Source organism: Drosophila miranda, chromosome XR, assembly GCF_003369915.1.
Source record: "Drosophila miranda strain MSH22 chromosome XR, D.miranda_PacBio2.1, whole genome shotgun sequence".
Taxonomy (NCBI): domain Eukaryota; kingdom Metazoa; phylum Arthropoda; class Insecta; order Diptera; family Drosophilidae; genus Drosophila; species Drosophila miranda.
Window position 1 is genome coordinate 24772654 of NC_046674.1, and position 13482 is coordinate 24786135.

General features: G+C 48.3%; 2 protein-coding genes across 19 annotated transcripts in view; both read right to left on the reverse strand.

The window, feature by feature from the left end:
* The window catches only part of LOC108151222 (pericentrin), a 28548-nt gene that overhangs the window by 3404 nt on the left and 11662 nt on the right, over positions 1 to 13482 (reverse strand). For 3 of the 18 annotated variants that reach the window (XM_017279714.2, XM_033387567.1, XM_017279702.1), the window contains 9 exons: positions 12518 to 13435; positions 11323 to 11466; positions 10854 to 11084; positions 6164 to 6289; positions 4913 to 6091; positions 4554 to 4721; positions 3627 to 3650; positions 2745 to 3434; positions 31 to 753 (listed from right to left, as the gene is read on the reverse strand). In XM_017279714.2, the coding sequence (XP_017135203.1) occupies positions 31 to 753; positions 2745 to 3434; positions 3627 to 3650; positions 4554 to 4721; positions 4913 to 6091; positions 6164 to 6289; positions 10854 to 11084; positions 11323 to 11466; positions 12518 to 13435 (4203 nt within the window). Of the gene's footprint in view, positions 1 to 30; positions 754 to 2069; positions 2272 to 2744; positions 3435 to 3626; positions 3651 to 4553; positions 4722 to 4912; positions 6092 to 6163; positions 6290 to 6904; positions 6922 to 9190; positions 9544 to 10853; positions 11085 to 11322; positions 11467 to 12517; positions 13436 to 13482 lie in introns of those variants that run through there. The other 15 variants (XM_017279704.2, XM_017279706.1, XM_033387568.1 and 12 more) reach the window with 14 other exon arrangements.
* LOC108151226 (putative odorant receptor 71a) lies at positions 7108 to 9183 on the reverse strand. The gene is made up of 3 exons (XM_017279723.2): positions 7796 to 9183; positions 7476 to 7742; positions 7108 to 7403 (listed from the first exon to the last, which is right to left on the reverse strand). Exons 1-3 carry the CDS (start codon positions 8627 to 8629, stop codon positions 7350 to 7352), a joined length of 1155 nt encoding a protein of 384 aa, XP_017135212.1. The 5' UTR covers positions 8630 to 9183; the 3' UTR covers positions 7108 to 7349.

Genomic DNA, 13482 nt, shown 5'->3' on the forward strand with positions numbered 1-13482 from the left:
AGGGTAGAGAGGTAAGGGTAGGGCACTCACCATTGTCTGGTGCAGGAAGCCGCCCGCACCGTCGCTCAACTGCAGCGGAGTGTTGTGACTGAGCTGAATGGCTGCTCGACGATCCACATCCGGCTCGGGGAACTCGGTAATCGATCCGATGTCGCTGAGGGTGCGTGCACTCAGCTTGGCACTGGCATCCTGCTTCTCAGACGGGCCCGCTCCCGCTGCTGGCGCGAACATCTGACTGGCATCCTCATGGGCCACTCGCAGTTCGTTTTCCTTGGCCTCCAGCTGGTCGCGGAGGTGATCGATCTCATCGTTCTTGTCCGCCAGCATGGTCTCCATCAGATCCGGCACCGCCAATCGATTGATCATCTCCGTGCGTATCTTCTCCTTCAGCTTGCTGATCTCCCCACTCTTCCTTTGCAGCTCGGCCTCCGAGGATCGGAGCCGTTCCATCACAGTGCGATCCGGCGTGGTGCGCACCATCAGCTCTGCCTCCAGGCGCGTGATCTCCTCCTTGCTGCGCTGCTGTTGCTGTCGCATGGTGGCCATCTGCTTGTCCTTGGCCGCCAGCTGCTCGTTGTGGTTCTTGACCTCTCCCTGGAGCTCATGGACGCGAGTGTTGAGGTCCGTGGTGCCAGCGCGATGCAGTTGCTCGGCCCTTTGTCGCTGCTCCTCCAGTCGCGTCTGCAGTGTGGATATCTTCTGGGTCTGCTCATCGATGCGCCCCTGCAGCGAGTCCCGCTCATGTTGGAGTTCCTACGCATTTGGACGAGAGTGATCAATTGGTTAGATGCGGTTGTGTATCCCCTTTGAGTGGGTGAATGGACGGGTGTCAATGACCGACCGACCGTTTGACCGTTCCCTTAATCTGCATTTAACCCTCTCCATCATCAATTACAATGTATATATGTATCTTTGCTATGCACAGTGGTTTTTATCTTGGCGAAAACTTTAACAGTTTGACGGATTCTTCTCACTTTCAAATAGATCATAGAGGAATACATTTACTTTTCCAATAGAAGTTCTTTAAGAAGTTGGAACCTTTCATCTATGTAACATTCTAATACGCCTAGTGGTACCATAATACCATAATAATAGTTCTAAGTTATAGAGGAGTTATGGAGGCATTTTTCGTATTTACTTTTACTTTAACTGCAAGTTCCTATATACAGTAGTCGTATATGAATCGGTCCACTGTGTGTAGTATCTGTGTATCTTTTGCCTTTGCACTTGTTGTATCTTGTAGCTGCTGCTGTTGTTTACTCGCTTTGCTGCGCTTATATTTATGCGGGTTCTTACGCAGAAGCTTCCTCCAAACAGACCCCAACCCCGCCCCTATCTATCTCACTCATTCCCTGTTTCTGTCTCTCTCTGTCTCGTGGTCTACTCAGCGGGGGATGATAGCCGTAGCATAAATAAATTTATGGAAGAATTACCGCATATTAGACATTCAATTGCGCTCAGTGCGGTGCAACGCTCCGTGGATAATGGAGATGTGGCAGGTGCAACGGGTGCCAAATGATTTGTTTTACATGCCACTCAAATCTGGGAATGGTCCGGAAAGGGGAACATTATTGGGAGGAACGGGAATGGCGTCTATTTCTGAAGTGGAACAGCCCGGGCATAGGCAAAGGAGCCAGGAGGCGGCTATTTCTGACACAGCGTGTTCCAAATTGCGACCACATCTGCCATAAATCACAGAGGAATCACACTATGCGGATAGTACAGTGCGAGATTGTGCGAAATGGGCATAACATTATGATAACTTTGTGGCACAACAAATTAAATTAGTTATATTTTATTGTCATGGTTTGCATTCAAGCCAGTGCAAGCAGGAAACGTCAATGAACCATGAACCATGTCAGAATTCATCAAATAAATAATACAAATATGCATATGTACATACTTTACTATACATACGATATGTATAAACATTCTTGAAAACACATCAATTGTCGGCGCGGCCACTTGTCGCACACACGCACACACAGCCACAGGGTGAGGGAGGGAGTACTCTGACAGCCCGAGGAACCTTGGTCGGATATTAAAAGTCCGCAGTCTCAAAAACTCACTCGCAACGGACCAAAGATGGGAGGCGTTTTTGGGCCGTGAAACATTTCAGGAACCAGCAGCACAGCACACGATTTCTTGGATTAAATTAAGAGACTAACGTTCATTCAAAGATTCAAAATGATGAGCATGAATGCCGCCAACATTTCGCGGAGTGACATTTATCTGCGATAAAAACACTAAGCACTTTTCCCGCATTTTCAATTAATTCTCCCTTTCATTATTTGCTGCAATTATTAAATATTTGCTAACAAATATATTCGCGAAAGTCATACGAAACACATAAAAAGAAAAATACGGAAAGACACGACCGATCCGTTCAAAACAGTTTCACGATTGCGCCACGACTTTCGATCGAGTCGAGAGGCTGGGCAGTCAATGTTACTGTTAAATAGGCTGTTAGTGATAATGTTAAACAGGGCTATGTTACGATATTTTTGTAAAACGAACGCCAGGTGGCGCACCACATTCATGTTAAGCGCTCTCTGTTAAACAGAGAGAGTGCACAGCATCATTGCATCTATTTATAGCCTCGTGCCGTTAAATTTGAATGAAATGATGTAGGTTAGAAATTATTTAGCCCCAAATAGAAATGGTTCGCTTCAAATCATTGCCCGTTGGGTGGCAGCCACTCCGCCCCTCACACAATGAAATCAATCAATTCAATGTTTACTCACCACACAGCCGGAACGCATCTGCTGGAGTTGCATCTCCAGATCACGTATACGCTTAATTGCGGCCTCTTCGACGCGCGAGTGCTTATCCAGCTTTTCGGTGACCCGCTGCACACCCTCAACGGTGAGAGAGGGATGCGAGGGCGAGCCGGAGCCCGAGCCCGAGCCCGCCGCGGTCTGTGGCCTACTCCCGCCGCCATGGACGGAGACGTCTTCGGTGACACTTAGGCTGGCCGAGTTGGAGGCGGTGTTGGAGTTGTGCAGCGATTCCAGGACCTTGGTCTTCTGCTCCAGCGTGGTTTCAATGTCCCGCAGCTTCTCAGCCACCTGGACAAGGAAAAGGCTCTGTTCTGCAGGCGGCCTGCCCTGCTGCAGCTTCTCCTCCAGCAGGCGAATCCGCGACTGATAGCCCTCGCCGATATCCGTCTTGAGGCTGTGCACCTCCTGCTGCAGGGCATCGTTGGCCCGCATCTGGAGGTTGACATAGTCCTCCAGCTGTTTGGTCTTCTCGTCCAGCACGTGCTCGTTGAGTGCCTTGGTCTGCACTTGGGTCTCCAGCTCCGAGATGATCTCGCGCAGCACAAAGATTTTGTCAATGGACGCCTTCAGCTCCACCTCGAACTTGTCCCGCTTGGCGTTCGACTGGCTCAGCTGTTGGTTGACCGCCCGCAGTTGGGCCTCCAGTTGGGCGTACTGTGTAGACGAAGGGGGGTTTGGGGGTGTAGGGGAAAGAAAGAAGCCCACGATTAGTACGGATTCGGATAAAAACTACTCGTATTTTTGGTGTGGTGAAATGGGATGAAGTGTAATGAGGAGGAGCAGTGTCCGGTGTCCGGTGTCTGGTGTCTGGTGTCTGGGTGCTTTTCCATATTAGTGACAACTTACATGCTTTTTCTTTTTGAACCTCAACTATTTATTGCCGGTGGGGTGCGAAGTGGGGTAGTGGAGTAGTGGAGCAGTGGGGAAAGGGTGTGCAATTAGTTTAAATAGGAATTGGGAGGGAAATTTGCTAGATTAGATGCATGCAGATAGAGAAATCACACAAACAGAAGAAACATTTAACAAAACTTCCAATTAAAAGCAATCAATGCTTCTTCTAATAAACTCCCATACAATTTCAATGGAATTGACTAGCACATGGAAATGGCATGGAAATATACATACATACATATATTCCTCTAAAGGTAAAATCTGTGTGAATGGATCCGATCCGATCCGCACACACTTGAATATATTGAATATATAGACCTCGGGAGGTCTATAAATATGTCGGCACACGCTTACGAAAATCTCTGTTTTGTATACACACTCGTATTTGTACGTTAGACGGTGCCCTTGATTTTATTTCAATGCCCCCCGAGGGACTCGCACAAGGCATGTGGAGGAGCACGGAGCCCGAGCACGTTGGAGTATTTTGTAAAATGTTCCATGGAATTTGTATGTGATTTTGTTGTTGTTAATGTTTCTTTGCATAATTGATTCAGTTAATAAAAATGTTCTTGGGTAAGGCATGCTAGTGGAACTTAAACATACATATTTCTATATCTAAACTTGTAACCAAAAAACTTAAACTAAAGGAAAATCCGAACATAAAGAAATACAATGTAAAAAGATAAATAGAATACAATCAAATAGATAAAGATAGACTGAAGGAAATGGACTGTGTAAACCAAGGCAAAACCATATATACGAGTATTAAACGTAAACGTAAACGAAAACCAAAACGGAAACGGAAAAGACTTTAAAGTTTAAACCAAGCCCAAAATCAATCAATTGAGATCTTAGCGATCGTAGATAGTGGACAGGACTCACCTCCTCGGAGGCATTGGCATAGGAGCTATATTCCTTCTCCTTATCGCGCAACTGCGACTTCAGTCGCTCGATTTCGCGCTGGAACTCGTCGCGTTCCTGCTCGCGCTCAGCGGCCTGATCCTCCAGGAATCGGCGCGTGTCCTTCAGCTGCTTGTCAGCGGTATCGATCTGTTTGTGTGTCAGTGGAGTGGAGTGGAGGAGGGGTTGTAACAAGGGCTCTGACTGGGCAATAACCTAGCTTACAAACTAATCGACTTCTTCAATTGTACTTTTCATGCGTTAGCGCTCTCACAAAAACGGGAAATATGTAAGGGAAAACGAGGTCTGATGGATCAGTAGACCCCGACCCGTAGACTCACCTGGGACTGGAGGTCTTCTCGATCCTTCTTGCCGCACTCCACCACCTTGTCGCCCTCTCGGCAAAAGTCCTCGATCATCTGCAGCAGCATGCCGGTGGCATTCCCCGAATCGCGCGTCTCCTCCAGTTGCTGCTGTTGGCTGCCGGGCGAGGCGGAGAGCAGGTGACGGGCCCGCTCCTGTAAGGCTGTAAAGCTGGCCGACGACTGGTCCAGGCCCTGCTCCTGGAGGCTCTTCATCGGCCCCAGGCCGTAGCCCTCGTTGTAGTCCGTGTGGTTCAGCGAGTTCAGCTGCGAAAGCTGATCCCGCAGGGCCTGCAGCTCATGGCCCAGCTCTGCATTGCGATCGATGGTGTTGGTCAACTGCTGCTGCAGCTTCTGGCGGTCCGTTTCGGACTTGATCAGGCGGTTCTTCAGCTCCACCAGTTGGAAGGAGAGCTCTGAGGCGCTGCCCGCATGCTGCTGCAGATCGGGCGGCAGAGAGGTGTGCGTCTTTCCAGCCTCCGAGCTGCTGTTCTTGCGCCGACTGGCCACGCCCAGCTGCTGATCGTTGAGGGAGTTGGTGCGCACGAACTTGGAGAGCAACTGCTGCTGCACGGCAGCCGTCGTCTTGAGGCCATCCTCCGCCTCGCAGCACAGCTCGTGCTCCTGCTTCTCCGGCTCGTCTACGGAGTCTTTGTGCTCCCGTTGCTTGTGCAGGTCCTCGGAGAGCTGCAGCAGATAGGCGGCCTCTGACTTCAGCCGCTCCAGACAGTCGGTCAGGTCGAAGTCCTCGCTGTTGTCCTCGTTGCTCTTGCTGTTAATGAACTGCACCAGACTGGGATCATCCACCACCTCCAGCAGACTGTGCACATCCGGCACCAGACGCAGCGCCCGGGTATTGTTCAGGGAGATGCTCAGCGTCTGCTCCAAGTCTTCGCCGGCATCCTGACTGCGACTGTGATTGTGGCTGTGGAGCAGCAGGCGTTGCACTTCCTCAGACAGCGTGGCATTCAGATCCTCCTCACAGTTGGCCACGCACTTGGCCAGACGGCAGAGCACGCTCCGGAAGCTCTTCGACAGCTCCCGCAGGCCATCGCGCTCGCATATCACCTGGTCTAGGTTACGGGACGAGTCAAAGGTCAAGTGGCGTTTGGTCTTGCGATTCAGCTGTTTCTCGTACTCCAGTTTCAGGCGCGACATCTGCAAGGGGTATCCCCGATCGAAAATCAATTAGTACGCAAGTCTTATAGGAGAATAACTGCCTCGACTCACCTCATCGGCATGTTTGATATTCAGCTGAGTGATCTCCAGTTGACTCTTGGCCGTAAATTTCTCCCGCAGCAAGATCAGCTCCTTGGGCCAATGCTGATCGTCCACAGCGTTCTCGGACAGCAGGTTCTGTAAGGGCAGAAATTTGTGTATGGAATTGTTGAGATTTTGTTGGATTTGTTTATGATTCGCTGGAAAATGTGTGCAACAGTCGGTTGCACATGTCAAGAACGCTGAAAAGACCAGGGTAGCTTTCAAGGAAACTTTTTCTGGCTTTCACCAAAGCATAAATATTTATGGCTTTCGTCCAAAATATTTACATTTTCATTTCCCTTTCTGGACATCGACACATCACATCGACAGAGTGTCTGTCGATTGAGGGTGGAGACAGAAACAGAGCCGCCGCCACCACAGACAAACACATACATAAATCTTAATAAAAATCTTCCCCATCCTACAGTCAGAAGAACAGAAGGGAGGGATGGAGGATGTAGGATGGAGGGTGTGGAGTGGAGTGGAGTGGATAGGATGGATTATTTTTAGATGGTGTTACTCCCTCTGAGCCCTCTGTTTCCCTCCAAGGAATCAGCCATTAAAAGCCGCATTGAATACAATTAAATAGTGCTCAGAGATAACGATTCAAAAGCGATCGAACGAATTCTCTCTTTCTCTGTCTCTCTTGTAGAGGTCGCGAACTCAGCAGATAACGAGTTTTCTTTGTTTTCAATATTTTCCAATACATACTTGTGTTTGAAATACAGTGCGTTTCACAGCCACAACTGCATAGGAGAATTAAGAGGTTACCTTCGCTTTAATATCAATATTTTTTGTCATAAATATCTTAAAAGCACTGCCTGCTTGTTTCTCTAAAATTCCTCCTAAAATAAGGGCAGGGGGGGGGGGGGGGGGGGAAGGGGGGTTCACAAATTTTCTGCACTGGGAAATATAATTTTCATTTTATTTTCGTCACTTGCATTTCAGCGTTTTATGTGCTGGCGTACATACGTAAATAGGTGCACATAAATACTAGTATATATGTGTTTGGTGCAATGCTAGAATATATTTTTAGATTTTTGCACAACAAGAATTGACGAAACAAATCTCCAAACGAGCGGAGAAGTCCCGTGGCTAATCCAAAACCGAGGAAACAGAAAACAGCAAATATTCGTTCAGAGAGGAACTCGTCTCTCTAATTGTTCATATTGAACAGCAAGGCCAGCATACTATAGGCCTGATTCATGACCTGGAATGGAATGGGAAATCAAAGTATTACAGAAACTAAACCCTACAACACCCTCTAGGAGGCTTGGGGTACCTTAGTGAACATCGGCAGCCCCATGTAAAAGAAGCCACCGGCCCTCAGGGACAGGGACCTGTTCAGATAGATCATAAACATCAAGATCAGGCGTCGCAGACGCGGCGAAAGGTCTGGCCAGTCGGAGCTGTAGAGGGCTTCAGGCAACTTGTCGGCGGACTGGGTTACCTCGTTGCCATAGATGCTGGGCGAAAGGATTTCCAGGACCATTGAGAGACAGTATTGAATGAGGCCCGCAAACTTTCCCATGTCCTGAATGACTGGAGTCTGAAACGTGGGTGAGTGTCACTGCGGGATCATTCAGATCCGGGCTGACTCACCATCTTCAAGCTGTAGACGGTGCAACAGATGACCAGGGAACTGACCAGTATCTGAAAAAACGTGCTCTTCGAAATGACGGACTCAATGTCGAGCGCCTGCTGTTTGATCCGACGGTGGAGGCTGACCAGCTCCAAGAACTCGGCGCAGAGCTGCTCCTCTTCCTGCTGGAGGCCACTGCGATTAAGGGCACTCAGCCGCTGACCCAGCATGCGCAGGCAGAGCGACAGATGGAGCATTAGATACCAATTGACCAGATTTAGGGTTATGTCGCACAGACAGGCAAAGGGAATGGCCACCGCCTGATACGAAAAGGCAGTCCAGAACCCCAGGGGCTGCTGCAAGTCTAGGGGTGTCCACATCGAAAACGGCAGCTTGTTGGGTACAGCGAACAGGCACGGGGTGACGAGCACGGGGATGACGCCCACACTGCACATCATGTAAAGGCCGACAACGCGGTTGAAACGCAGGTGCCCGATGCGCCACATGTCCGCCTCCTGCAACGTCTTCAGTCGGAAGCGGTCCGCGCTGCTCCACTCGTTGAGTAGGCGCTGCGCCACGTGAGCGTAGCGCCAGCTGTTCAGGACCTTCACGGACATGGACGTCATGGTAAGAGCGAAGAACAGGACATCCACCGTGTGCTCCATATCGGGGCTCAATATAGCCTCCACCCACAGCAGCACCACGAAGATTAAGGTTAAGCTGCTATGCAGAAGATAGCCCTCCCAGTTGGTCCAACCACGCTGCGGTGCCGGTCCTCCGGAGGCGGGCCAGACCCGGGACCACCGGAGTATGCGGAGCAGGAACCGCACTGGACGAATTCGGTCGAGATCCATGGGCAGAATAGCCTCAGCTTTGATTGATCCATCGAATGCCGTATCAGCCCTTATATATGCACGTCCTAATTGATTTGGATAATTGCTTAATCTAAGGGGCGGTCCTGGTTCTTTGATTCCCAGACTTTTTCAATTAAAATTCACTTAGCAAATTCTCGACTAATATGAAAATCGATACCAGCCATTACTCGGTGGTATCTTGTGTCTTTGGTCCTAAATATAAACCACAAAGACTCCGTAGGAAATCAAATTTGCGCCTTAAACAAAAATAAACTCCAAGGCAGGGGCCTGGAATGGAATGGACCACTTCTTCTTGGTTTTTATATTCTTTTTCTGTCGAAAGGGCAACGACTTCTCTGATCTTTTGGGGAAGACATATCGTATCTTTGACAACGTGCAGTCACAGGCTGTGTTTTTTTTTTTTTTTGTTGTTTCCGTTTAAACAGGATTTAATTTTGAATGGGTTTGAGTGATGGTATGTTTAGACTGGGGAATCTCAAGTGGTTCGCCCTTTCACGCTTGTTTATTTATGCCATTTTCCCCTTCACCTTGTATCCTTACCTTGCCTATTTTTATGTACGTATGTATACGTGTATGTATGTTTGCTTTAAAGTTCTGCAATCGCCAAAACACCGTTAGCTTTTGAATTTGCAAACACTCGCACAAATTTCCAATGGAAATTCACCATAAAATAAAACTTAATTAGGATGTTTGTGTTTGTTTTCAGCAATGATTTGCCATTTTTCTTTCCGCAAAACCACTTGAAGATCACTTTCATTTACGCCGCGAATAATATGATTTTTTTCCCGCAAAGTCTTTCACTATATGCACATATATGTATGTATGTAAATTCCAATGAATCCAAGAACCGACAATTACGGACACGCACGCACGCGTTGAAATAACGGAATAAAATGAGCGGGCACCCAGGCAGGCCACCCATTTTAAAGCGGAAAGAGAGAAGGCCCGAGAGAGCGTCGTCGTTCGCCGATCGTTCTCTCCCTGGTGTACAAGTATGTGTGCTTACGTGTATGGGTGTGTTGGTGTGAGCGTGTGGAAGCAAATTCAAATTTATGAGCGTTAATTTCAAACGGGGTTTAAGCATCGAAAAGAACAACTGCATGCACTCTTCCTTTGCGGGGGTGTGTGCTTTGCAACAATCTCCCCTCTCTCTCCACTCTCCTCTCCCTTTTCGATTGCTGATCCATCAATTGATTCATTTTGAGGGGAGCTAGTATTTTACACACTTCCGGCTGTGACGATATTAGATCCGTTTCCAGCCCTGATTAAAGAAGTGTGAAGTGTATGACGTGACAGTGGGCCAGGAACAGCCGAGCACATGTTTGTGCTTCGATAATAATTTGGCGCGCTCTTATTAAACTATACATATGTATATGAATGTGCATATGTGTGTGTGTGTTGTGTTGGTTTAGACAATTGTCAACGAAGAATGGCTGCGAAATGTTGTTGGCAAACAAACAGAAAGATATCCACAGCCCCCATCTTTTGACAGCATAAGTGGGGCAGGAAATATTTTTGAATAAAAACGGTTCTGTATGGAGTGGTGTGGGGTCGGGTCTGGTATGCTTGTCTGTGCACTCGTATGTATCCCTCTGCCTAAGCAGTCTTTGACCTTCGCCTATGTTATTTTCGTCCAGAACAAGAACAACAGCCAAAATGTCTGTGACAATCGCTATCCATTGGAAGCTCTCTTCTCGTTAAGTAAGTCGACATGTGGCCGCCATATTTGGTGAGAACAATGAGTGGGAAAAGGGAGGAGATGGGCTGTTGGGGATCGGATCAGCTGGAAGGATTGCCGTACATGTCAACGTTCCGGTTGGGATCATTGACTGACGACTGACTGGGCCTTAAAATAGAAAACAGCCCAGGTATGAAAGTGCAATCGGATTTAATGCTACATAATGATGCAAAAGTGATGCCACAGCCACAGATCCCAAGTGGAAATCCAAAGTTCGTTTGGCAACCGCTTTTTGCAGCATGATGCTGCTTTCATGCTGCTTTGCTTCTTGTTTTGGCTGCTTGACAAGATTTCGCACGTTTCTTCTTTTGGGATCGCGCGCGCATTTGTTAAAAATAAAGCCGTACATTTTGCACAGGGAAAGTGAGATGTGAATCACACACACAGAGCAGAGTCTTCAGTTAGGTATCGGGGAAACGCAGTCCGTGCCATGCGATGCCATGCCATGCCATGCCATGCACTTACCTGAATCTGCTGTTCCAGTTCGTTGGCTATATCCTGGCGGGCTAGCGCCAATTGCTCCTGCAATCGCCGTTCGTACTCCTCGATAATGCGCTGAATCACCTGGGACTCGTTGTTGAAATTCAGCTCATCCTCGTCAATGATGATGAGCGAGACGTTGGGTACCGCCGTCGGCGAACCCTCCTCCTCCCCGGCTGCATCTGGGCAGGTACGAGGCGGAGATTCGGGGGCAGGCTGCGCATCGGCGGGTCGGGTCAGTTGTTGTTGTTTCCAAAGTTGGTCGTGTGGATGCAGGTAGTTACAATAGGTGTGGTGTTTAGTGGTTTGTTTTATTGGATTATAAACGACAGAGAAACGACAAGAATGGACATGCAGTTAGCGGAGTTAGTCAAAAATCAGGATTAGAGCGAATACACTGCTTGAATACTGCTTGAATACTGCTTGAATACTTCTGTGTTTCACACATCATTACCTTGTAGTCATCGTCTCCTTGCCGGCGCTCGTAAAACTTAATGCGATCGCTCAGCTTTCGCACCTGCTGTTCGTGGGCGCGCTTCATCTCCTGCATGTGCGTCTGGTAGAAGATCTTTAGCTCAGCTATGTCCTGAGAGTGCTGCTATAACAGGAACAATAGTTGGGGAAATCTCTTAAGGATTCTAAATCAGCTTATTCAAATAGTAAATATGTCTGCACCAATCAACCAGTATTGCCATTAATAATTTTATGCTCCATTTTAGAAAACGAAAAATCGTTGCTTTTTAAAAATGTACGTTTGATAAATACATGGATAAATACAGGGACGGCATTCAGGCAAGAGCCCTGCATCAACACGCAACCGAATCGATTCGAAATTCCCTTTGTTCGGGCAGGAACGAAGCTAGTATCGTCATGTTTACTGTGCCAGATCCGAAAATTTCGGGTTTTTTTTCGCGCTTACTCTGAATTTGGTTTTCTGGTAGAGAGAATAAGCTAGAAACACAATAACTTGCTGGTTTTTTTTTCTTTGCGTTGCGCCGCACTGCTCGCATCGCTCGAACTCGGTTTTTAGTGATTCGCAGTGAGCCGAATCTGACTTAAAGGATTCGTAATGATTTCTTAATACTGTGGATACATGCAGGTCTCCAATTCAGACCTCCGGTACTTCGATACATTTGCACGATTCTGCGATTGTCAAGCCACGTCGGTTACAATATGGAAATACGAACCACCGCAAGGATCGATTCAATTTTAGGGAAAATATTAAATGTCTATTATATTAGACATAGATATATATTAGACATCTAATATTAAGATCCTCTCTGGCGGGGCGGAGAAGCACTATTGAAAGACGAGAAAATCATCATTGAATCCGTTTTCTTTTAAATTGGAGAAACTGTCGGATGAAAGATATCTGACGAAATTAAACGAGTATTTTCAACAACAGCGGAAGCTGTGTGGGGTGTTGGGAAAGCCTTCGGCTATCAGAGTTATTCAATATTGAAATACCAAGCGTCCAGGTCTAGACTCTAAGAGTAGATGCATCATCCTGGGGTTTGAAAATGTAATCCGCTTTAATCACGTTTATTCAATATTTTTGTTGTAACTTGAAATACGACCGGTTTACAATAAAACTGACAATCCACGTAATCAATAATTACGACGGATCGGATAGAATGGTAGCCACTTACCTCCTTGTTAGGCTTTCCTGGACTCGAGGACTCGCCCAGGGAATCCAGTCCGCATGGAGTCATTTGCCTGTGACTGGGACTCAGCAAGAGCTCGGCCCGTTTGCGCTTGCGCGGCGACGTCTCCTTGGAGGAGGCAGCCACGGCCGCGGAGGAGGCCACGACCTCCTCTGGCAATTGATCCACCTCGGAGCACTCCGAAGAGCTGTCGCCAGCCAGGTGTTGGGATTTGTGTGAGAAGACATCGTCGGAGAACTGTTTCTCGAGGTCGGCACACTTGTGCTCGAAGTACTTGCGCAGCTCCTCCACCTCCTTTGCGTGTGAGGCCTGCTGGGACTGCTGATTTCTCTGCTTCTCGCTCTCCCACTGATCGCGGGCAATCTTCAACTCCTGAGAGCACTGCTCGCGGACTAGAGCCAACTGCTGGCCGAGGTAGTCGTCGAATTTGCGCTGGACCATTAGGAAGAGCCGCTGTTCTTGCGGCAGGAGGTAGGTCTGGAATTGCTCGATCTGCTTGGTGAACGCCGGCGTCCACTCAGGCAGAAGGGGCTGGATGCCAAGGTCGTCGAAGGGCTGAGTTTCAAGTGGAAGCTGTCGCTCCTTAGAGCTGCGAGATCCCCGCTCCTCGTTGTCGGTAAGAAAGTGACGATCTAGGTCATCGTCGCTCTCGCTGATCAGATCCATGGATATCTCCGAAATGCGCTGGCCGGGATTGCACTCCTGATCTTGCCACACGACACTCGAGCGCTTCACTGCATCAATGGCCTCGTGAAGCTGCCGGCGCAGATTCTGCACCTCACCTCCCAGACGATCTGCGTCCGCCTGGAGCTCTCCGCGAACGTTCATCGAGTGCTGCAGGGATTCGGTCAGCTTGGCAATCATCTCGTCTCTGCGGGATACCTCCAGATACATGTCCAGCGTCTGTGGGAATTGTGGGATAGCGCTATAAGTATAGGTCTATTAATTTG

Coding starts and splice junctions, on each gene's coding strand:
- LOC108151226 (XM_017279723.2), bottom strand. CDS start 8,629: ATGGATCTCGACCGAATTCGTCCAGTGCGGTTCCTGCTCCGCATACTC. Junction 7,743..7,795: donor CCGTCTACAGCTTGAAGATG/GTGAGTCAGCCC, acceptor CCCACGTTTCAG/ACTCCAGTCATTCAGGACAT. Junction 7,404..7,475: donor GGCTGCCGATGTTCACTAAG/GTACCCCAAGCC, acceptor ATTCCATTCCAG/GTCATGAATCAGGCCTATAG.